The sequence below is a fragment of the Salmo salar genome, chromosome 04, assembly GCF_965601325.2.
Source record: "Salmo salar chromosome 04, fSalSal1, whole genome shotgun sequence".
Classification (NCBI taxonomy): domain Eukaryota; kingdom Metazoa; phylum Chordata; class Actinopteri; order Salmoniformes; family Salmonidae; genus Salmo; species Salmo salar.
The window spans coordinates 44,051,063-44,076,288 of record NC_138294.1 but is presented as its reverse complement, the minus strand read 5'-3'; the positions used below and the strand labels follow the sequence as shown (position 1 = coordinate 44,076,288).

At 44.6% G+C, this 25,226-nt stretch overlaps 4 protein-coding genes across 6 annotated transcripts in view; 3 read left to right on the top strand and 1 right to left on the bottom strand.

Annotated features, from left to right (window-relative positions):
- Positions 1-1,481: 1,481 nt before the first annotated feature.
- On the bottom strand, positions 1,482-7,807 carry LOC100196573 (ATG4 autophagy related 4 homolog A (S. cerevisiae)). Its single transcript, NM_001141602.2, is given in 6 exon segments — positions 1,482-1,971; positions 1,973-1,983; positions 4,685-4,783; positions 4,872-4,943; positions 5,040-5,150; positions 7,792-7,807. Coding segments are annotated over 6 exon segments (318 nt in total). The 5' UTR covers positions 7,802-7,807; the 3' UTR covers positions 1,482-1,956.
- A 660-nt stretch (positions 7,808-8,467) lies between these two features.
- Positions 8,468-11,843, top strand: t185l (Transmembrane protein 185-like). The gene is given in 7 exon segments (NM_001140554.1): positions 8,468-8,605; positions 9,083-9,259; positions 9,408-9,615; positions 9,773-9,856; positions 9,970-10,146; positions 10,239-10,362; positions 10,528-11,843. Coding segments are annotated over 7 exon segments (1,053 nt in total). The 5' UTR covers positions 8,468-8,567; the 3' UTR covers positions 10,773-11,843.
- A 309-nt stretch (positions 11,844-12,152) lies between these two features.
- Positions 12,153-14,244, top strand: LOC106602949 (protein EOLA1). The gene is made up of 2 exons (XM_014195997.3): positions 12,153-13,769; positions 13,908-14,244. The coding sequence occupies exons 1-2, from the start codon at positions 13,511-13,513 to the stop codon at positions 14,120-14,122; spliced, it is 474 nt and encodes a 157-aa protein (XP_014051472.1). The 5' UTR covers positions 12,153-13,510; the 3' UTR covers positions 14,123-14,244.
- A 132-nt stretch (positions 14,245-14,376) lies between these two features.
- Positions 14,377-25,226, top strand: part of LOC106602948 (high mobility group protein B3) — a 48,324-nt gene continuing 37,474 nt past the window's right edge. For 2 of the 3 annotated variants that reach the window (XM_014195994.3, XM_082974416.1), the window contains exon 1: positions 14,377-15,915. The gene's annotated coding sequence lies outside the window, so the exon portion shown is untranslated. Of the gene's footprint in view, positions 16,049-25,226 lie in introns of all 3 variants that reach the window. The other variant, XM_082974415.1, reaches the window with a different exon arrangement.

Below are 25,226 nucleotides of genomic sequence, written 5' to 3'. Positions count from 1 at the left end.
TGTGGAAAAAGTCTACCCCTGAACATTCCAGACAATACCACCAAATCACTTCATGCGCTTCAAAATGTGAAAAATACCTCATCCAAGCCCCCTTTCCTTCATGTCTATCACCAGAGTACACATACACCCTCAGTGGCGGGCAGTTATATGCCAATGACTCCTGGCCCAGGGCCTCATGATGCAGATTATATCCCTTCAGAAGTCAATGTGACTCCCACCCCTCCTCAAACACCTAGTGCTACCATGTTCTCCTCAGACCAGGTGGGGCCCCAGGGCTACATGATGATGCTTCCACATAGCTGTTCACCAGCAAAGGAGAGCCTTAGTGATGTCGATCATTCACTGTGATGAATACATGGACGTGTCTCTTTGGAGCCCCATGGAAGACCCATACATATGGCTCACCCGAGGCTGTTAAATCTTCTTATTCCTCTCTACCAAGCTCCAACCAGCTCTCTACCAAGCTCCCCCCCCCCCCCACACACACAGAGGAACTGTGAGCACGATGACTATGTCCTCGTGTGCCATCCTGCAGATAATCACTACTCTGCAGTTGAATGGAACGGTAGAAGCCCTCTCAGTAGCTCACCTTGTCGTACTTCTCATCCAAACAGTGATTTGTATGTCGGATGTCACTGGTTTATCCTGCTTTTGAATTGATTTAATACAGAACAAACCAGATTGTGAATACTCAGCCTCGTTGTCTATAGAATGAGAAATAAAAGTTTAATTAATCATATTGAAAATGTCTGTCACGTTTATTTTCTTTTGGTGGTTGTTGCTACACTTGGAGAACATGTTCCTATAGCTCCTTGCAAAGAAGTTGGTTTTGTATCGGTTGTCAATTTGAAGAATATACTTTTTGTGTGGGCCTTACTGATGTCTGTTTCGTGAGTCAAGAGAGGGATGTTTTATTTTCTTATTTTTAACAGGGCATTTACTGGAAAGTTGCTCTGTACCTGTGCGGAAGTCAGCACTTTCGGGTTATGAAAAAAAAAAGAACTTTCGTATTGGATTGCCACGGCCCGGTGATATCACCTTTTTATGCCTGAGATAGGATTATACCATTTAAAATAAAGAAAATGCTGTTATCCACAGCTTGTCTTCACTTACTGGGTTAGATGTACAACCAGTAATACTATAACCATTATATAATTCAGTTGTCACCACAGGCTATCATCCTCCGTACTAATACAGTGGGCTGCAGGGACAATCAATAACCATCATAGAACAATTCATCAGTGGAAAGGGGTTTGCAGGAAAAGATGGGTTAGGTTCATCACAAGAAGCCAGTTTTGCTAATGATCACTCAAGGCTCTATTCTACACATTCCCTTTCCACATGACACTGTCACAAGGCCATTTTAGCTCCTTCTCAGAAATACACACAAGGAAGATGGTGCTAGAACAGAATATCAACCCTGAGGCAGAATCACAATATATATTTAAATATCTTTATTGACAGGCATATTTACATGGGGGGGGGGGGGGGATGTTCCACACCAATACCTTGGGAAACCCCTTATTCTAACCATTGAATAACATACATATATTTAAGAGAGGCACTTTTCTTAAGTTATTTGTTGAATGTTTGTATTTTAACCCTGGGGGAAAAAAAGTGTCTGCATATTTGCTGTCTCCTGGCGTCAGGAGGTAGTGTGTAATGAGGAGATATCATCCTCACCCCTGTCTTCACCTACTGTAGGACCCTGGCTTTGTTTCCTAGTGACAACATCAAAGTGAGACAGTGCAAGCTTGTATTTACTGTGTACATCATGTTTCTGCCTTCATTTGGTCACTTTGTTTTGAGTTGTTGTCCAGAATATTTTCTTATCTAGTATTGTCTCTTGTTGGTGATTATTATTGTTTTTAAAATTGCAAAGTGGTAAGCAGTTAATGCTTGGTGTTGTTCTGAGGCACTTCTACAGCACAGTATGGAAGATGGTGGCCAAGGGAATCAACCCAATCGCCATCATCCACTGGACTGGACGGAGGGGAGGGGAAGCTGGGTCACACGTTAAGGATCTCAAACTCCTCTTCAGACTCAAACAGCTTGTCGGACGAGTCGATGAACTCTGTCCAAAAAGAGAACACAACGGTAATCCGTTTGACGCGGCACACTCAGTTTAGTTTTGTAGGTTTCAGTTGAGGTTAAACACCACATAGAAGTTTCAATACGCTTCAAGTAATAAGGCGCAGTCATGCACCTATAAATAAATACACTTCCTGTATAGACCTACACTGTCATTTCAAAACAATATTAAGAAATAAGAGTGGAAGCTGGATACCAGTATCCCTATAATTATTTGCAGCCAGAATTTGTTATTGGTGTAATACTATGGGTCTGTCTGGTGGCATAGCTCATACCGGCCCCTGTGGTCTGAACCTCTGGTTTGGTGGGAGGAACGAAGGGGGGCCAATGGGGCGGGTGATTCTCCACCAGCTCAAACATCCTCAGGTTCCTCTTCATCTGGATCTCCTTAAAAAGGACATGGGTCTCAATCACAAGAGAATAACCTCCATCTGCATTGACGTGTGGTTAGAGTGGATGACTCTTACCTGCTGGATCAGGTTACACCAACTGTCAAAGTCATCCTCACTCTTACAAAAAAATCCCTTGAAAGAAAAGATCGAATTTTGATTGGCAAAATCAGCACCACTGTACACAAAATTCACATTGGAGCAACACTTTAGAACATGCCACTTTAAAAAAAAATAGATTCATTTTAACTATACAAACAAGGCCCGTGAGACAGGAGGCTCGGTAGTAGAGCAGGTTATGGTGGTCGGTGTGTGGGTTCAGCTCTCACCAGGGCCACAGAGGGGTCCAGGTTGGTGATCTTCATGCGGCGTGGACTCCTCAGACAGTGGTAGCTCTGGTCGTCCACTCCACTGCCAGCCTCTGACTCCACGGCTGACTGGGTGGTGTGGGGGTCCAGGTAGATCAGCTCCTCTCCTGGAGGACACATACAGGCCTGGCTGAACACAGTGGCTTGACAACTCACAGGTTTGGCTTGTTTTGTTTTTTTGTTGCTTCCTTTTTGGGAACCTTCACTTACGGCTTCCTCTTAGACTCACCTACAAATCCGATGAAGTAATAAGCCAGATTGGGCTTTCCTCCCAGCACACCACAGGATTGTGGTATTTTAAAACACTCCTGAATGGGAGAACACAGAGTGAGACCAGTATAACTATTTAAAAGGCAACAGTAAATACAGGAATATTCTAGTTTAGTATCAATTGAATAAGAACAGAGGAATTCATTGTACCTTGAGGGCCTGGATGTAGACAGGGTTGATGTGGTTGATTCCCAAACGGAGAGGTATGACCAGCAGCAGGGGCCTCCAGTCAGAACGAGACTGGGATTGAGAATGCGGACACATCGTGGCTCTGTTCCCGTACGTGTGCGAACAGGCTTGCTCTGGTGTTTCTCCAGAGGTGAAGGGTTCCCCCCAGCCACAGGGTCTGGGCCGCAATCTGCTCCCTCTGCTTGCCTGGCGACACTGCTTCTCTGGAGAGGACATGGAAAGGAAACATTTGTGTCCTTTTGGCATCACCTTTGTGATCCTATACAGAACTCTCAGGTGGTAAGAGCTCAACAAGTGAGGGGTGAAGAAAAAAACGTACTGATGTCCTCGATCACCACCGTGTTGTCCATTGACACATACACAGCAAGAGAATTCCAGTCATCAAATAGTGCAAGTTTCCTGAGGAGAGATAACAGGTTTCTTATTCATGGCCAAAACTTATTTTAGCTTGAAGTCACTGAGTCCACTACTGATCTTTTCAATGTTCCGTAATCAATATTCAGAAATGAATTGATCAGTCGTAAAACGTGCTCATAAAATACTTACTTGAGTACTTGCGCAACTGTGTTTGGGCCATACCACTCTCCCACAGACTTCCCTTCACCGACTCCCATTTGAGCTGCAAGCATTTAAAAGGCAAACAAAGTTCCCTGCAAAGGTCTAAGTCATGGCTCCTTTCTAGCCTGTCTAACCTGCCGTCTATTCATCAGGCTACTTGATATTCTTTCTTCAAGTTACACCTTTTTACTTTGAGGACCTGTCCTCTAGAAAATTATAGGAATGTGAGAGAAAAAAAATTACATTTGATCTGCTGATTCATGCTAGGTGTGGTCAGACCAAGGTTAAGGCAGAGTTAGGTTATGACTCTGTCTTACCCATTTGGTGTACGGAGTAACAGCTGTCTTTCCTATCCAGGAAACAGTGGAGGATACGATGGTACTCCTCTGGCTGTCCTCCCTCTGCCCTCCAACGCCAGGCTACAACAGGAAGACAGGCCACAATCACTGTGCCATTCTGACATAGCCGTGCTACAGACGCTATGGTCAGCTAATACAGGACTAGTAAAGGGCCAGTGCACTACTTTTGTGAAAAACATTTTTTTCAAAACAACAAAAAAAAGAATATATATATATTCAGATTTTTCAGGGGGTGCTGCAGAACCCTCATCACCCCTAATTCCCGCAACCCTGCATTCTGATAGCCCCTTTCTCACTGTTGAATTGTTTACATAGCAGTATACATATCATGACCTATTTGGGATCCTCAAAATCTCTCCCCCAGATGAATAATTCACATATAAAACACCCCTTTGCTGATGCAGTTCCATACATCCCCACCCCATACAGCTATGTACACGACTCGAGACATCCCCCTCACCTCGTCCCAGCTGTGAGCATACCAGGGCCTGTGCAAGAATCATCTGCCCACACCGTAGCATGCATCCCCAGCCTGTATCAGAAGAGGGCCCTGTCCCGCCTACAGACCAAACAAAGATAGACACTTAACCGTTAAAGAAACTAGCCATCAATTGGTTATCACAATAACATCTGCCTGTTTCACTCACCTATGGGAGAGAATTTTTTCCTGTAGGTGAACCATAACCGCGAGTGAACGTCTGATAGGAGTTCTGTCTTTTCTGTGACCACACAACAAGAAGCACCGTCAAGCCCTTATTCGGGCTTCTTTTTCCACATATGAATCACAATGTGACTGCTAGAAGATGCCAGCCTACCTGTTTTAACGTTGTAACACTCTCCTAAAACCCATACAGGTTCATCGGTGTCAGGCAAGTCTTCAAGGAATTCAGAAAACACATTTATCTGGTTTTCATACTTGGCTAATACTGAAACAAGACATGGAAAATGGGAGACATAAAAGACTTGTCAATAAACATACATGATGTGATACACCAGTTCATAGAGTTTATACACAAGAAGTTTTGGGGATATGGGTTGTTATTTAGTCGCAATTTGACATTATAATTTAGGTTTGCTGGAATTATTAGACATGCAGGTTGGTTTGTTGTTGCCAACACTATTTGTAGATGCCTGATAACATACAGTATAGGCTGTACACTATATCTCAAAAACCCTTCTCCGTATGAATCATTTGCCGCCATTACATTTGGCTGTGGTAACTACAATTCCATGCTGTGTTTTAACGTTTAGAAACGTCAATAATCATCGCTTTCGAAACGGTTTTCGAAAACATATGCTGATACGGCCCTTATCTTTCATGTCAGCGAGATCGAATCTTTCGGTTTTGTACAGACCCATATACTGTGTGTGCCTCCTGTTGACAAACTACACTGCATCCCCAGTTTGAGACAATAACGCTTGGTCCGAAAATATGGTCGGATTGGCCGTATGGATGGTGTGACCGCAATCGCGAAGCCTCTGGAGGCTGTGCGCCTCTCAAAATGTGTAACAATGCGGACGGCTCCGTATAGCTCCGCATGGACATGATTTGTTGATGGTAGTTGAGGGCGGAAGGTCCTGTATAAACACAAACTCACTTCCTTGACAACTTCCTTCCCAACCGATGCTGCTCGGTGAAGTGCAAGAAAAATGGCGGGGGGAGAAAGGAGATGGTTGTTAAAGAAGAACGGTAGAAAGTGTAAGCAGAGGAGAAATAGAAGTGAATGAGGGCGAAGTATCGGAGGTGGCAGGTGTGGTGCCCGGGCTAGCACCGACGGTCAGGATAAAGATGAGTCTGTGCGAGTAGGAGTGAAGTTTTTGGAGAAAGTGGACCCTTGCCTTTTGGCTGATCCATTTGAGATTTCAGGGTGGGTCAATTACAGAGTTGGGTGCTGTGGAATCTGTGAGGGTAACCAGAAGTGGTCTTGTGATAATGGTTTGTGTTTCTGCTGGTCAGAGGGAGCAGGTGCTCCGTGTTAAACGAATGGGGGAAAGAGATGTGAATTGTTTTGCTCTCAAGAAAAGGGTGCCATTGAAAGGAGTGATTACTGGGGTAGCAGTAAATGTGAAAGCTGACCAACTGAAGGGGAATATTCCCAGTGTTTGTGATGCTTGTCGTGAGTGGAGAAACAGAATACGTTGTCTGTTCTTTTGAGTTTTGATGTTGAGTCTGCCCGACAAAGTGCTGTTAGGATATAGAAGTTATCCTGTACGAGCTTTTGTGCCAACTACATTACGTTGTTACAGGTGTCAAGCTTATGTGCATGTGGCAGCAGTGTGTAGGGGGAAGGTTCCTAGGTGTGCAGAAGTGTGCAGAAGGGCATGAGACAAAGGAATGTGTACCATTGGGGAAAGTAGTGGTGTTAATTGTAGGGGTGCCCATGGGGCTGGGGATCAGAAATGTCCCGTGTGAGAGAGGCAGGTTCAGGTTCCCAGGGTTAGAGTAGTGCAGAAGTTGTCATATGCTGAGGCAGTGAAGAAAGTAGAGGAAGATGGGTCAGTGGGGAGGGATCCTAAGAGGAGTGGTGTGAGTAGTAGATCTGTACCAGTACAGAGGGATAAATAAACAAGTGATATGTTTCAGTAAGATTGGATTTTTGGCATTTATAGTAATGGTTTATCAACTGTACTGAAGGGATGGAACGTAAGGCACAGAAAATAGGTTGTGGTGGCAGCTGCAGAGAGGTGTTTGGGTGTGCGAGACTTGACATCAGAAGAGTTACAGGGTGTGTTAAGTGGTGTCCCATCTTTTCAGGATGTTGGCCTGAAGTGGGACTACGGTATTTATTATTATGATATTTATTATACTTTTTGTGTGAGTGTAGTGTTAGATGGTAGGGTATTGGTTGTAATTGTTTTATTTTTTTGTTGAAAAAAATGATAATTAAGCAAAGCATAAGGGAGGTTATACTCCAGTCTAACAGGTGGCGGTAATGCAACATGTATTGGATGCCAAACGGCATTAAACCTCATCGAAGAAGATAGCTAATTAGCACAGGTAGCAGCCCATGTCTTCTGTAAACAAGCGGTGTAACATGAAGATATGGCCTTGTGGGAACACAAACCCTATTAAAAACACGTAGTAATTTACCTTTTTTTTGTTTAATTATTTTTTCACTGATATGAAAAAGACACGTTCCTAAAACAGTACCGCAGAGCTCTTTAACAAAACTCCCCCCTGCCAGAAGACACTATCGTCAATAGGGCTAAAGTAGCGTCTACGAGTGTAGCTGTACACTGTGTGACCAAATTACCATAGCACCCTTACACTGAAAAAAAATACATATCGTACTTCAGAGAAGAAGTACATTTCACTGACAATGCCCCGCTTTTCAAATGTTCTGAAAGCCGCCGGGTAGACAAGTGAGCGAAACAGGCCACCAAGGAAACAACAATGGCTAAACTTTCACATCAGCCATAGCTTTTTACAGGGGCAAGTTAATAACGACCAACATCTTTAGAAAACATGTTTTTGGTTCAATTGCAGGGCGATCTGACAACACATGTAAGGGACTAACTGAAAGGCGCATAATAAGTGAATAAGGTATTTGTTTTAGTGGCTATTACCTGCCTCCATCCTTCGGCTGTCATTGGCGTTAAAAGGCAGGATACACGCATAGTATAACTGGGTAATGTAGTTTAAATGCGTTTGTGCTTCGTGACAACGAATAACATTTGAAATCATTATAAACTACATCTACCAAAAATACTTGTTCATTACGAATCCACGTGAGAGTTTCCAGACTGCATACATTATTTGACAGTCTGGTTTTTGTAGGTTTTTTTTCACACAATAAAAAAAAATGGTTTTTGACATACTTAGATATGGCTAATTCCGATATGAAAAATATTCATTTTCATTGTCTCAATTATTAAATACGTGCCTGTTGCTTTAAAACATAATCCTATTTGATTTTTGCGTGCGTTTAGGCTACAATGTATATATCAGTCAAAAAACGTTCAAGCTTTGTGCCAGAATGTGGCAGTGTAAGAGGATCAAAATCGTAGTGTTATGTATCATGGGTCAATTGTGACTGACTGATCTACAAATAATAATGAGTAGTTATTTATGATGCAATGTTCTTTGTAGATCAGTCAGTCGGCAGTCTTCTGCAATGTCGAACATGCTCCATTATCATTGTAGCAAGCTGTCCTGCTTTGACAACACGAGCTAGCTACATTGTTGCCAGTGGCAGTAGCCTTACTGTACATGACGCCCCTAGTGGCCTATCTCTCTAGCTAGCGTGAACCGCAATAGCAAGCAGTTTGACTGATTAAAAAAAAAAACATCCTCTTGATACGTAATTGTATTGTTAATCCAAATAAGAATATAAAATATAGTCATGAATCTTCGGGGATTCTTTCAAGATTTCAATCCCAGGTAACGTAAAGAGAAATCTAGCTGTTAAGTTAACGTCTCGCGTTCGAGCTACCAGTAACTTAACTAACTTAACGTTAGCGAACTAGCTAGCTATCTGAACCGGTGAATCATTAGGACTTCTGACCCAACTGACGAACTAGCTAACATTAGCAAACTAATTTAGCTATTATATTGGCGAAGGACAGCATTAGCTAAGTTAGCAAACATTGATGTTAGCTAGCCAGCCTTGTTTTACAGTCGCTATTATTAGCTAGGTAACGTTAGCATTGTTTTTTTTATGCCAACAAGCTAGATAACTAACCAGCTGAATAGTCGGAATGGCTGACTCCACTGAGCTCAGTTTCCTTGTTCTGGAATTGCATGGGGTGTACATTTTTGTACCAACCTGTGCTAACATAATCTGATGAGTAGCAAGCTAAATGTATTCCTGAATAGATTCATGGTTGATGAAATTGTGTTTTTTCCCTCCCTTCTCAGTAAATTCCTCATCTATGCCTGTCTGTTGCTGTTCTCTGTTCTACTGTCCTTGCGTCTGGATGGCATCATCAAATGGAGCTATTGGGCTGTGTTTGCCCCCATATGGCTATGGAAGCTAATGGTTATCATCGGTGCCTCAGTTGGCACAGGCGTCTGGTCCCATAACCCACAGTACAGGTGTGTTTTTAAACCCAAATGCGTTTATTCTTTGTTTAGTTTTTCTGTCAATGTGGCTGTCTTATCAATATGAAGCTGTCTGGTTGCCATACCTATCACTGCTGACTAGTATGTCTTATTTACTGTGCCTGTCATGCTGGCAATGCAGGGCTGAGGGTGAAACCTGTGTGGAGTTCAAGGCCATGCTGATAGCGGTTGGGATCCACCTACTCCTGCTCACCTTTGAGGTGCTGGTGTGTGACCGTGTGGAGAGGGGCACCCACTTCTGGCTGCTGGTCTTCATGCCCCTCTTCTTCGTCTCGCCGGTCTCTGTTGCGGCATGTGTGTGGGGCTTCCGCCATGATCGCTCTCTAGAGGTCAGTCTGGCATTTTAGCAGTTACAAGGATGTTATTTTTCTCAAATAGCATATTTAGGCTAGATCTTGGTGATTTATAATAGATATATGTATCTATCTCCATTGTTCCCCCCCCTCACCCATTTTTTTCTGTTCTTCCTATCTCTCCTTGTATTAGTTGGAGATCTTGTGCTCAGTCAATATTCTCCAGTTTATCTTCATTGCCCTGCGACTGGATAAAATCATCAGTTGGCCATGGCTGGTAAGTGAACTACCTCCCTAATATTTTGGTCTGAAATATTCTGGGAATTGAGTTCGATATATAGCGAGTTGGAATGGAAATATACGTAGACATTGTTGGTTTTTGTCATCCAGGTCGTCTGTGTGCCACTGTGGATCCTCATGTCCTTCCTGTGCCTTGTGGTCCTCTACTACATGGTGTGGTCAGTGCTCTTTCTGCGGTCTATGGACGTCATCGCAGAGCAACGGCGCACTCACATCACCATGGCGATCAGCTGGATGACAATCGTTGTACCTTTGCTTACTTTTGAGGTATGTGGTCATGCCATCCCCCCTCCAGTTATTAGTGTGTTTGGAGAGCTAAAGAAGTTGGGTTATTGTTGTCTCTGTCATTGGTTCTTCAGATCCTGTTGGTCCATAAATTGGATGGCCACTACAGCTCCAGCTATGTGTCAGTTTTCGTGCCTCTCTGGGTATCCCTGGTGACTCTGATGGCCACAACCTTTGGCCAGAAAGGAGGCAACCACTGTGAGTTATTCCTCAGACAGTGATAGCAGTGCAGCAGAATTAATCGCCATATAAGTCATATTGAGGCAATGTTATTTTTATTTATTTGAGAATCCAGTCAGTGTAACTCTTTAAATGTTGCTTCAAGCTATATTTGTTTGAACTGGTTTTTCTATTTTCTAACAGGGTGGTTTGGCATCCGAAAAGACTTCTGCCAGTTTCTTCTTGAGCTCTTTCCCTTCCTGCGGGAGTATGGGAACGTTTCTTATGACCTGCACCATGAGGACCCTGAGGTGTGCGAGGAGATGCCTGCACACGACCCGCCAAAAATAGCCCCGATGTTCAGCAAAAAAAATGGTGTGGTGATCACACAGAGCCCAGGGAAGTACTTTGTGCCTCCTCCAAAACTGTGCATTGACATGCCTGACTAAATTAAAGCTTTGCAACAACTGCTCCAGAGCTTTGATGGACTTCACATGCACCAGACTGCTGGATAAGTATTTTTTTACAACCACATATCTATTTTTTTTATGTAAATGGAATGTTATAGAAGGTGAAGTAGAAACTTACCCCAAACTGCGAATTACTTCTTCATTATTTTTGTGGAGTATGGGTGTCCTGAAAAAATGTGAACAAAGGCTCCAAAAAAACCCAAATATGGCCTTTTAGAAACGGCATATTACATTGCGGATAAAGTTCGGAATGATGCAATTTCATGTGTACATATCTAAATACCTGCATCACTATACTGAGAGCTTTACCGTTTCTAAAGTAACCTATTTTGGTGTTTTTGGAGCGTTTGTTCATGTTTTTTCTGGGCCCCTGTATTGCACAACGAGGATGAGGAAGTGATTTGCTGTTTGGGGTAAGTTTCTCAAAAACAAGTTGAAATCACAAATAAAAGGTAGCTGGACCCTTCTATAACATGCCGTTTACATCAGAAATAGAGATTTGGTTGTAAAAAAAACAAACAACTTCTTTAAGAAGAGGCAGAAGAGCATAGCGTTCCATGTAAGTCACTCCTAGTGAGCGATGGGACCTGGTGGGACCAGAATTTGGACATGAGTTTTTTCTGAAAACAAAAATCCATGGCAGAGTATGTGGAACAAAAGGCACTCTTTTATCAACGTGTGTTTTTCCATTGTATTGGCAGTGGAAATAATGAGTTCCTTTTCATTGATTTATGTGATATACTGTATAGTACTTTCTATTTTCCTTGTGATGTTCTGTCCGCCAACAAAATATCTCCAAAGTGTTCATCCTCTTTTAAAATTCAGATGTCTTTCACATTATTCCAGTTGAAGATGCATTCTGTTGTATGTGTGTCAAATTTCCCAAACCCTGATTCTTTTTTGTTGTTGTTTGTTTTTTGTATCAAAGCTGAAATACTATATGTTAGGATGACAACACGATCATGCTTATTAGTGTAACCTTTTTAAATCTAAGATTAGCTTGCTACTTGGGTATATTTGCTTTTTGTTTATTAAATTATTTAACTTCTCTATTGTGAGAAACATTTGTTGTAATATAATAGTGTTTATATATAGTATTATTCCCTAATACCCATTTGTATTTCGATGGTTTGGTTTTGATTTCTTAGGGTATTTTCCTGAATTAAGACTCAACCCCGATCTCTGTCCACTCAATTGTATTTAAGTTTACAACCTTGTTCCTCTACTGGCCCTTTGCACTGAGTGTATAAAAACATTAAGAACACCTGCTCTTTCCACAACATAGACTAACCAGGTGAATCCAGGTGAAAGCTATGATCCCTTATTGATGTCACTTGTCAAATCCACTTTAATCAGTGTAGGTGAAGGGGACTGGTTAAAGAAGGATTTTTAAGCCTTGAGACATGGATTGTTTGTGTGCCATTCAAAGGGTGAATGGGCAATACAAAAGATTTAAGTGCCTTTGAACGGGGTATGTTAGTAGGTGCCAGACACAATATTAGGAAGGTGTTCCTGATGTTTGGTATAGTCAGTGTATATGGCAGTATGGCAGACATTGTAGTTGGCCTTTGCTGTTACAATAATGTCAGATTCAGGGTGCACAACTTCACCTCAAGGTTCCTAGTAGTGTATTCTAGTTTTCAATTAATCTTGAGTATTCTGGGTAAACAGCCTGTTTGCGTCTTCTACCTTGCCAGGTCTACATTGGGTAATGTAAGGGAGAAAACCTGCAGTGCCACTTCTCTATTATTATACCTGTGTAAAATTCTTTGTTAGTGAAATTGTGACTCCCCTTCATACAAAATTGTCTCTCCCCCCCCCCCCCCCCCATTGAACTTATAATGTAACCCCTCTCAAGTTTTGTTCATTTTGTCTGTTTTGTCTATGTTCTGTGACCACGCTCAGCTGGCCTGAGAGATGAGCATTACTCATTTGAAAACATGTTTTTGACCGAGGACGGACCAATGTTATACTTTTCCCCCTCTATTGTACCTCGTTTCTTACCTTTCACCATACACATTCTGTTGCAATATAGCTGTTTATTTTTCTGCTGGCAAGCACTTCAGTACGTGTTAAATGCTGATAACGTTTAAATCATTGTTTGTTATCGGTTAGTTATCTGGTCATCATTTTGTTGACTTGTCAAATGCATGAACATTGATTTCAAATTGAAATAATACTTTTTGGAAATAATACTTTTCCGTTTCCACATTGTTTATACTTGATTGGCTGCAATTTACAGTGAATACAAAATGATGGAATGAATCGTTTCCATGGACTTGTCAGTCGCTAGATGGCACTATGCGCCTATTTTAAACATTTTGGAACTCCCATTACCTTCTTATCAAGACGTCCTCGATAACAGGACAAACAGGAAGTGTGTAAGGTTTGGGAGAGTAGTTGAAAAGTCTTGTAGCTCATGTCAAAAATTACGTTTCTGGTGCGTCGAGGAATTGCCGATTAAATTGCATTTGTTGTAACGAGGTGGTCTATATAAATACAAGTCAACCATTGTTCCTTTATAATTTCAGTCGGATACATGTAGCCAGCCAGCCAGCCATAATTTACGCGTCACAGAGAACACAAAGGCATTGATTGACTGCGTGATGATGTGTGCAACAGCTTTTTCTTCTTACTAGCTCATTATTTTAGGATTGGTTTAGAGTGATAAGAGTAGCTAGCACCTGGTTGTAACGTATTCACGACGTGGAGTGACGATGACGTTACAAGTGGGTTGCCTATCATTCAAGCAGCCATATGCCGGATTAGTACTGGACGGTGTAAAAAGTATTGAGACACGTTGGCGCCCTCTGCTGTCCACAATGGAAAACTGCACTCTAGCTATTCATATTGCGCAGAAGGACTGGGAGGCCGACCAGTGGAGAGACATCCTCACCCATACACTGGGAATGAGCCACATGCAAATAGAGGAACTTCTAGCATCCGGAGACAGATTTGGCCGTGGAGTCGTAGCAGGTAAAACAGTACTTTTGCATGACTTAGCAAGTGGGGAGGACTCAAACACAGCACATCTCATGTTTGTTTTATACTCGATTTGGAATTGTAAAGTAGACTACAGATGAATCTCCAACCCCCATCATGTCTTGTTTTTAGGTTTGGTGGAAGTGGGGGAGACCTGGTGCTGCTCTGACAATGTGCCAGAGAAGGATCTGAGGGAGCTGGAGAAGGCAGCAGTGCTCACTGGGCTCACAGAGAAACACCTCACACAGCTGTCAAACCCACGCTGGCTCAAGGAACCCCTTTATGCCAGAGGTCACAAAGACATATGGACAGTAGATATCCCAGTGCAATTACTGCCTTCCGCGTAGTTGTGGTAAAATAATGTATACTCATTTTGTACTGACAGGATCATCTATCAAGTTAGGGAGGCAATATATTTGTAGACTACTCGCATTCGCTTTAAGGTGCAATAAATGACCAATGGACCAAAGTATTGTCAATGTTATTGTATATCCTGCATGTCTAAAATTCATATAGACACCATAACGTTGTTGCAATAGGCATTTATTATTAATCTAAATCTGTTTGCAGGGAGAATGGGAGGTCTGAATCATTGGAGCTGTGGGAGGTGAATCCCTGTGGCAGTGAGGAGATAAAAGAGGGCAGGGTTGCCATGATTGCCATCACTAATGGAAGACCGAAGGATATCCAGGTGGTGGTCATGTGGGTCTGGAGCTGGGCTAGACAAGCCGCTCGGGCATTCCTCTTTGAGAACTGGGTAGTAAACCAGTGCTTGGGCTGCTGTTGCGGTGTTCTTCAGCCTCCTGGCCTGAAGTGCTAAGGTCTGGTGCCAACGATATGGCTGAAGTGCTTGGGAGTGGAGCTCTGCAGTTCAGCCCAGTCGGAGTCACATTGCCTGTATCTGCAACGCTTGGGCTATGCTGGTGACCAGTGCTGGTCTCATTGCTGTTGCCTGATTTCTCCCTCCCTATGCCAAGTCTTGTGCCTTTGACCTGCACACATCTCTTCATTCGTGACGGGAGATGTTTGAATGCTTGGTGGAAATTGGGATTGGCGTAGTAGTGCAGCTGCAGGATAAAAAGTCAGTGTCAAGAAATCACACGTCCGAATTGGAAACTACCGTAACACAATTTGATATTCATGAAACTTGCCTTTGACGTCCATGCGTTGTCTTCCCTAAGCAATGAAGGTGCTTAGTGAAGTCAACCTCGATACCAGAGAAAGCTCTTAAATCCATAGGCGTTGAGTTGGCGGAGAAAACTCTTCATGCCGGATGTTTCGCAGATTTTGGATGGTCCAGTACTTTTCATTACCTCCCGTGTGAACAGCTCCTCGTCTATCACTAGTTACATTCCCGTCCGGTCCCATTTCATAGATTCTAGAATTTCTCTCTACAATGGTCCACAGTTGTTTTGAGAATGAAATGTAATAAAAATTGTCATCCACCGGGTTCATTTTGAGTCTGAGCGGTATCTTAAGGTTTCTTGGACATGTTTTTCTGAGCCAGAATCTGGAATGCGCTCTCTTCCTCTTTTAGTCCTCGACTCCAGAGTGTATACCAACCCAGAGTGTATACCAGTGCATACCAACCCAGAGTGCATACCAACACAGTGTGTATCTGAACACACCAGCACGTGACAAAGGTTGTGAGGTCTCTGCTGGCTGGGTGGAGGGGCACCTGAAGATAACCCTGACGCAGGTCGAGCTTCGTGAAGACCGTGGAGCCATGAAATTGTGCGGTCAGTTCCTCAGCTGTAGGCAAAGGGTACTTATCTGGGACAACAGCCTTACTCACAGCACGGAGATCCACACAGGTCCGGATTCCACCTGACTTTTTGGTTGTGATGACCAAGTTTGAAGTCCAGGGGGCAGCATTGACTGGCTCAATGATGCCTGCCTCCAACTGTGACTGGAGATCCTTTATGACGTCATCACGCAGTGCAAAGGGGATGCGCCACGGGCTGTGTGACTACGGTCACGTCCGGGTTCACTAGGGGCCTGCGAGTAAAAGCTGTGAGGTAGCCCAGTCCATCAAACAGAGTTGGCTAGTTCTGTTGCCATGTGCCGGTAACTTGGTGGATAGCTGACCCGCTATCATCTGTGTGAACCCCAAGTCTGTGAAGAGGTCGAGGCCCAAGAGGTTAGCATCCCGCTTAGCAACGTGAAATGTAAATGATGGCAGATGCTTGGCGCCGTAGTGCACTGGGACCTGGAGGGTGCCTGCAATGTCTATTTTGGATCTACCATACCCGCAGTGGAGGACTGTTAGAGTGGTAGGTGACTTAAAAACCTGTAGTAAGTGGCAAGGTTGAGCGACGACACCGCAGTGCCAGTATCCAGTAGCAAAGGCAAGCCCAGCTGCACAGTGCATGTCTTGAATGACACATGGTTAGTGGAGATTTCAGTGTTTTCATGTTGAGAGCGAGATGAAAATAAGGTCCTGTTCTGGGTGGAGGTAGTAGCTGGGGTAGAATGACACACTTTTTTTTAGCAAAGTGATTGTAGTTTGAACAGTTATTGCGTATTTTCCCACAGGCTGGGCAGTTTGAAGCCCTTGAATTGTGAGAGCTAGCCCCACAGTTGCCACAGCTACTTCTGTTTGCTTGTCTGTGTGCCTGCTGCACAGGCATGCCGGTGTCTGTGTCCACGCAGCTATCGACGTGGGAGGGCGCGCGCAGCGTGTGACCGTTGTAGTGCACGTGAAGCTGCTGTGTGAGAATGCCTGGGGGCCGAGTGCATCCTGCAGAGCTGTTTGTTAGTATAGTAGAGCATTCCAAAGCCGCTATTTTAATAGCTCCGTCAAGTTGTAAATTATCCGATTCCAAAAGCAGTTTCTCCCTTCTCTTTTCACATAACGTCCCCTCTATCAGCTGATCCCTGATGATCTCTTCTTGAGGTGTCCCATAGTTGGAAGAGCTAGCCTGAATCCTCAGATTAGCCCGTTAGCTTTGAATGGACTCACCCGGGCGTTGTTGTCTTTTCCGTAGCCGGCAGCGTCGGAGGAGCACTCGCTCTTTCTCGGCGAAGTGGTTCCGTAGGAGGCTGACTGCAGCGGTGAATGTAGGAGCTGATCCAAGCGCTCTGAAAATCCGCTGTACCGAGGCAGTGACGGAGCAGTGCTGTCCTCCGCTTGTTGGAGATTGTAGAAAAGTCCATAGCTTCGAGATAAGTGTTAACTTTGAAGCTAGTTATTCCACGGGACTGGAGGTTCGCCAGGCATGGCGAGGAATGGTGCAGGTGGTGGTAAACTGAATTCATCCATCTTCGTCGCCGACGTTATATCTAGCTTAGCTGTCAAAGAAGGCACATCTGCACAGTTTCACATTATGCATCACTCTCTCGTTTAATGACGTGCCACTCATTCTGACAACCCATTCATCTGTAAAGCAGCACACTGTCGTAAACCATAACGTACAGTACGTCGTACCATACATAACAATATTGATTGTGGTTTTGACTCGGTCTTGGACAGTGAGGACTCGTAATTTCTTCCCGAGACCAGCAAAGTAAAAACAACTCATATCAGCTTCCATTCAGTCAGCGCATAAAACCGCTTCACCAGGCCAAATATAGGAGTGTATATCTATTACAGTGCATTCGGAAAGTATTCAGACCCCTTGGCTTTTTCCACATTATGTTACAGCCTTATTCTAAAATGGATTAAATGTTTTTTTTCCCCCTCATCAATCTACACACAATACCTCATAATGACAAAGCAAAAACAGGTATTTTAAAAATGTTTAAAAATCAAAAACCTTTAAAAATCAAAAACCTATCACATTCACATAAGTATTCATACCCTTTAATCAGTACTTTGTTGAAGCACCTTTGTCAGCGATTACAGCCTCGCGTCTTCTTGGGTATGATGCTACAAGCTTGGCACACCAGTATTTGGGGAGTTTCTCCCATTTTTCTCTGCAGATCTTCTCAAGTCAGGTTGGATGGGGAGCGTCACTGCACAGCTATTTTCAGGTCTCTCCAGAGATATTTGTCACATGCGCCGAATACAACCTTACTGTGAAATGCTTACAAGCCCTTAACCAAAAATGTTGTTTAAAAAAAAAAGTTAAGAAAACATTTGAAAAAAATTAAAGTATCACAAAATAACAATAATGAGGCTATATACAGGGGGTACTGAGTCAATGTACGGGGGTAGAGGTTAGTCAAGGTAATTTGTGCATGTAGGTAGGGATAAAGTGACTATGCATAGATAATAAACAGCGAGTAGCAGCAGTGTGAAAACAAAGGGGGGGTTAATGCAAATAGTCCGGGTGGCCATTTGACTAATTGTTCAGCAGTCTTATGGCTTTGGGATAGAAGCTGTTAAGGAGCCTTTTGGACCTAGACTTGGCTCTCCAGTACTGCTTTCTGTGCAGTAGCAGAGAGAACAGTATGACTTGGGTGACTGGAGTCCGACACTTTTTTTTGCCTTCTGACAGTATATAGGTCCTGGATGGCAGGAAGCTTGGCCCCAGTGATGTACTGGGCTGTACGCACTACCCTCTGTAGCGCCTTATGGTCGGATGCCGAGCAGTTGCCATAACAGGCGGTAATGCAACCGGTCAGGATGCTCTCCGATGCAGCTGTATAACTTTGAGGATCTGGGGACCCATGCCAAATCTTTTCAGTGTCCTGAGGGGGAAAAGGCGTTGTCGTGCCCTCTTCACGACTTTCTTGGTGTGTTTGGACCATGGTAGTTTGTTGGTGATGTGTACACCATGGAACTTGAAACTCTCGACCCGTTCCACTACTGCCCCGTAGATGTGGATAGGGGCGTGTTCGGCCCTCCTTTTCCTGTAGTCCACGATCATCTCCTTTGTCTTGCTCACGTTGAGTTAGAGGTTGTTGTCCTGGCACCACACTGCCAGGTCTCTGACCTCCCTATAGGCTGTCTCATCGTTGTTGGTGATTAGGCCTACCACCGTTGTGTCGTCAGGAAACTTAATGATGGTGTTGGAGTCGTGCTTGGTCATGCAGTTGTGGTTGAACAGGGAGTACAGGAGGGGACTAAGCACGCACCCAAGGGGCCCCCGTGTTGAGGATCATCGTGGCAGATGTGTTGTTGCCTACCCTTACCATCTGGGGGCTGCCCATCAGGAAGTCCAAGATCCAGTTGCAGAGGGGGATGTTTAGTCCCAGGGTCCTTAGCTTAGTGATGAGCTTTGTGGGCACTATGGTTTTGAATGCTGAGCTGAATTCTCACATAGGTGTTCCTTTTGTCCAGGTGGGAAAAGGCAGCGTGGAGTGCGATTGAGATTGCGTCATCTGCTGGGGCGGTATGCGAATTGGAGTGGGTCCAGGGTTTCCGGGATGATGGTGTTGATGTGAGCCAAAACCAGCTTTTCAAAGAACTTCATGGCTACCAACGTGAGTGCTACGGGGCGGTAGTCATTTAGGCAGGTTACCTTCACTTTTTTGGGCACAGGAACTGTGGTGGTCTGCTTGAAACAACATGTAGTTATTATTACAGACGCGGTCAGGGAGAGGTTGAAAATGTCAATGAAGACACTTGCAAGTTGGTCTGCGCATGCTCTGAGTACACGTCTAAGGTCTTGCTCACATCGGCTACGGAGAGCATGATCACACAATCACCCAGAACAGCTGGTGTTCTCATGCATGCTTCTGTGTTGCTTGCCTCGAAGTTAGCATAAAAGGCATTTAGCCCCTCTGGTAGGCTTGTGTCACTGGGCAGCTCGCGGCTGGGTTTCCCTTTGTAGTCTGTAATAGTTTGCAAGCCCTGCCACATCAGACGAGCGTCAAAGCTGGTGTAGTAGGATTCAATCTTAGTCCTGTATTGATGCTTTGCCTGTTTGATGGTTCGTTGGAGGGCATAGCGGGATTTTTTTTATAAGCATCCGGATTAGTGTCCCGCTCCTTGAAAGCGACAGCTCTAGCCTTTAGCTCGGTGCGGATGTTGCCTGTAATCAATGGCTTGTGGTTGGGATATGTACGTACAGTCACTGTGGGGACGACGTCGTCGATGCACTTATTGATGAAGCCGGTGTCTGAGGTGGTATACTCCTCAATGTCATTGGATGAATCCCAGAACATATTCCAGTCTGTGCTAGCAAAACAGTCCTGTAGTGTAGCATCCGCGTCATCTGACCAATTCCGTTTTGAGCGAGTCACTGGTACTTCCTTCTTTTGTTTTTGCTTGTAAGCAGGAATCAGGAGGATATAATTATGGTCAGATTTTCTAAATGGAGGTCAAGTAAGAGCTTTGTACCTGTCTCTGTGTGTGGAGTAAAGGTGGTCTAGAGTTTTTTTTTCTCCCTCTGGTTGCACATGCTGGTAGAAATCAGGTGCGGCAGGTAGCCTAGTGGTTAGAGCGTTGGGCCAGTAACCGAAAGGTTGCTAGATCGAATCCCCGAGCTGACAAGGTAAAAATCTGAACAAGACAGTTAACCCACCGGTCCTAGGCCGTCATTATAAATAAGAATTTGTTGCCTAGTTAATTAAAGGTTACATTTTTTAAAAATGGGATGGGTGACTGGGCATGCATGGACAGAGGCCCACCCACTGGGGAGCCAGGCCCTGACAGGCCCACCCAATCAGATTGATGTGATTTAAGCATTATTGTGGACTTAGACCATCATAAAAAAATATATATATTAAAATAAAGTGTGATTTTTGAGAATGAAAATCTGAAAAATCAATAGGAAAACAAAAAAACAACAAAGGAAAACAGGATTTTTCACACAGGGTGCCTTTCCTTCTCTGGGCTGGCCATTTGGGAACTTTTTGCCAACATTTTAGTATACCCACTTCTCCAGTCACCACTGCATAGGGCCGATGGAAAGACAGCAGTCACACAAAGCATGATGTTAAAGGATAAGCAATCCATAAACTCATAATAAGCCAGTAGGTCCCAATCATAAGAATACAAAAACACAACCATTAAGCATTTCCCAATCAAAATGTACATTACTTACCTTGGCAAAAAGCAATTCCCGTTTAGTACACAAAGTAACTTGGTGATGTAAAGTTTAAAGTGGAACTGACACCGTTTTAACTATTACAAAATGTGGTTCTATTTGACTCAACGTTCCATGACATTCAGTAAGGCATTGTTGGCTAAATAGATGGATGCAGTTCAATGCATGATTGATATCGTTCACCAATACATTTCTTGGTAGTCCCAAAAATATTGCTATCAGGTTGTAAATCACAGCTGGGCTGGTACATTGTTTGCTGCCTCCATTCGGGATGCACTGTTTCAATTTCAATGACTCAATATTCTGGGCAAAAATGGACAAATGTAACTCTCGCTGGGAATGTCAATACAATCAAACTAGCAAGGCAATGATCACAGTCAGTCATAAGGTGGCTAATAGCCTAGCATATCTATTTATGTAGCAGGCTAAAAACACAGAGCCTAACATTAGCTAACTAGCTGCTAGGAGGATGTCATGCCATTGGAGGAGTGGGTGAGTGAGTGACTTTTTCCCCTCATATTGTTTTTTGGTGGCTATACACAGCTAGAGATGCAGGTGTCATTTGGTTAGCTAGCAATAACTTTAACAACTGTTATCCAGTTAGCCAGATTGAATGCAGAGAGATATGCTACTCCGATTTCAGAGCACTCTCATCTGAGTGTGTCAGACCACAGAACTGATGAATTTACGAACGTGCAACACCTGCTGCATATGTGTAGTGTCAGGAAACGTAGGGAAAAAAGTACAAGATAACGTGTAAACATCCTAACCAGCTCTGATACGGTGAGTAAAATGGTCAGAGTGAAGAATTCTCTCATTTGTGTCTGGAAGTAGCTAGTTAACTTGCTAAAGATGGCTAGCATGCTATCTTGGGTGCTTGGTTGGGACCAGCATGCATTGGCAGGCAAGCTGCAGAAGGACGAGGAGGCTACAATTCCCCATTGTTTATCAGTGCAATTTTGAGGCTTTATCTAATGTTCCTTTGTTAGATTTTAGCTCATCTTGCTCTGGCTAGCATTAGCTAGCACAACCTTTTCATGGTTGTTTGATCAATAGGACTGTAAAGTTCCCAAATGTAAAGTACCCGTGTGGCAAATGGCTTATTTGTTTAAAGACCTATTGTAGCTCCGATTGGCTATAGTGCACCGGTTTTAGTTACTGCAGTATGTATTAATTGTCCAAATGCATGGCCGCGTTCCAACTCTATTTTGCTATAGAATATACACAAATGCCTTAGTATACGTCATTCCCAAACATTCTACGAATTTATGAAAACGTGACCATATCTAAGTGGTCGCTTGTCAGAAAATGCTTTAAAAAACTGTAATTCTTCCTGGGGGTATATGAATAGATTTTAAGATTTCATGTTGCTAAAATGCTGTCAATTCCACTTTAAATGCATCAGTTTCACACACAAGTTATTTTCAAAGAAATTGCTAACAACAGCAAGCGTGCTGCAATACAAAATGAAAGTTACGTATGTTACCACGGTTATGTGAGCTATTGCACTCCAATATGGTATCCTTCTGCTCGGCAGGATACAGTACATTCCAAGTAAGAATTTAAGATTAGTCCTGTGTACCTGGTAGTGCTGTGGCTGACCCCTTAAATAGCTGCCGCTGCACTAATCCCACCTTGTGTCCTTTTCGAGGGGCCGTAGATCACCGACAAGACGATTGGAATGATCCAATTGTTACATACGTAACCTTCGTTATGTAGCACTATATAAATCGGATCAATCCAATATGGTATCACAATACCAGATTAATCGGTGAACTAGGCATGGTCAGACAGGAGCAAAATCCCGTTGGACTGAGCTCAAGGCAGTCATGGTTGCTGTGTCCCTCCATCTCCCTGTAGGGAAATGGAGGCAACACCCAACACGGCTCAATCTGGTTGGCTGCAGCAACATTGACTCGATAGTGCCTAGCAAGGGGAACTCCTCGAAGCAGGGCCCACGATGTAACTACTCCTCTAATAGAATGCGCCGCCACAGCAGACGGCAAAGTCCAGCCGGCCAGCTGATATACTGTAGTAATAGTGTCCACAATCCAACGTGAGAGTCTCTGTTTTGATAGGCTCTTCCCCAGAACTCTCTGACCATAACACACGAACAGCTGATCTGACTGTCGTATTGTCTTAGTCCGTGTAAAGTAAGTGTCTAGTGCCCTCACTGGGCAAGGCACACTTGGGGGAAAAACCCAATCCACTCACAGCCATGGGACAAATGTAAGGGCCAGTTCACATGTCTGTCAGACAGGACCTATGGCAAGAAATAGAGGTTAGGCCAGAGGATAACACTCCCCTTGTCTGCACCCATTCGGAAACATTTAGCGCTCACTGAAAGAGCATGAAGTTCACTAACCTTCTTAGTAGAGCTAAGAGCCAACAGGAATGCCACCTTTATGGAAAAAAGACGCTAACCCCAGGGTCTCGAGGGTGGCCTAGCAAGTGCTGACAGCATCACGTCAAGGTCCCAGTTTGGCACCAAACGGGCCTTCGATGGATACAGACATCTAATTCCCTTCATAAACTCGGAGTGCAATGGGTAGCCACCCAAGGGTCCCTCTGGGCCATTGTCATGTCACGCCGAAATTGTGGCCAAATACACACTCAACGTAGATGCCGCTCAGCCCACATCAAGCAGTGATTGTAAAACCACTTTGTAAATCACACGACTCGGGGACAACATTATGACCCTCACACCAAGTACAGAATATGCCCCACCACATTTGATATGACACATTGGTGGAGGGTCCGGATGCCAGAGTGTCCCCCGAGCCTGAGAGAGCAGGTCGGGTCTCAGCAGCAGCTCCCATGGGGTCCCAGAGAGGAGGGACAACAGGAGGCTGAACCATGGTCGTCTCGGCCAGTATGGGGCTATCAGGAGTAGCCGGTTGCCCTTCAAACTGACCCTTTCTAGCATAGTTGTGATCAGGGGAAATGGTGGGAATGCATAAAGTGTCGTTGCTGGCCAATCGTGAGTGAGGCTGTCCAAACCCAGAGGGCCTAGAATGTCCGACATCGAGAACCAGCTGGGACAAGGAGTGTTCTCCTGAGATTCAAACAGGTCCACTTGCGCTCTCCCGAATCTTTCCCACAGCTGTAGCATCACCTGAGGGTGTAGACTCCAGTCCCCCTCCGTAGGGCCATTTCTCGAAAGCATGTCCGTTGCCCGGTTCAAGACCCCGGGGATGTGCGCTGCCTGCAATGACGTAAAGCGGGTCTGAGCCCACAGAAAGAGCTGAGCCATTGGTGTTGTCTGATCTGACCAGGACATGCTTCCCTTCTAAGTAGGGCAGGAAGTGTTGGAGTGCCAGGTGAACCGCCCTGAGCTCCAACCATGCCTCTAAACACTGCCCACAACCCGCTAGCGAGGCATCGGTGCACACTAGCTCCCTGCAGTGGACTCTGTTCAGTATCACTCCCTCCAACAGGAAGGAGCGAGTGCCATTTCAACAGTGTCCTCACACATGCATTTGTCACAGATAGCTAACGATGTCGATGTCGTCTCTGGTGTAGCTGAACCATCGCTGGTGTGGCCTGAGGGGAAGAAAGCCCAGCGGCATCAACAGAGAAGCCGACGCGAGTAGGCCGAGTAACTTCTGGCACTCTAATACGGACACGGCTCATCCAAGCCGGAAACGGTCTAGGTAAGCCTGTATCTTCTCCAATCTCATCTGAGGGAGATGTGCTCTCATAAGAGTTGAGTTGTTCAACATCCCACCTGTGAGGGAGTCAGGTTGCTCTTCTCCCTGTTTAGGGTGAGGCCCAGGTCTTGAATGTGCTTCAAGATTATAATTATGTTTGCTGTAGCTTGCTCTCTTGATTTGAGCACACACCAGCCAGTCGTCCAGGTAGTTCAGCACTAGAATGCCCTGGGACATGATAGGTGCTAGGACTGCGTCCATGCACTTTGTGAATGTACGCGGCGCCAGTGTGAGGCTGAAAGGAAGGACTTTGAATTCATAAGCCACTCCTTCGAAGGAAAACCGGACGTACTTCCAATGTTCTCGATGAACAGGAACATGGAAGTATTCATCCTTCAGGTCGAGCGTGGTGAACCATTGGCCGCTCGAGACTTGAGCTCCTTTAAACATTTAAACATTTGTTGAGGCCGCACAGGTCCAGGATTGGCCAAAAGCTGTCGTCCTTTTTCTGAACTATGAAATACGTGGTGTAGAACCCACTTAGCCGTTCTAGTGGCTCTACCTTCCTGATTGTGTCCTTGCTCAGGAGCAAGGCTGTCTCCAACCGGAGGGCCTCCTTCCTCACCCCATCTGCCACGAGGTGACCCAGATTGCCCTTTGGGCCTGGGACAGACGGCTGAGGCCGACCGCCAGCACCTCAGGAGGACTGCCGAGGGGCCCATCCTTCTGCTTGTAAGGGTGGTGACGACTCCTGTCCTCCTGCTGTCGGGGTGTAAAATGCTGGTTCCCATTTCCCTGCCCCTGCTGTCCTAGCGGGGGGTGGACGGGGGCCAAGACGTTGCTGGAGCACCCTTCAGACATCCTGT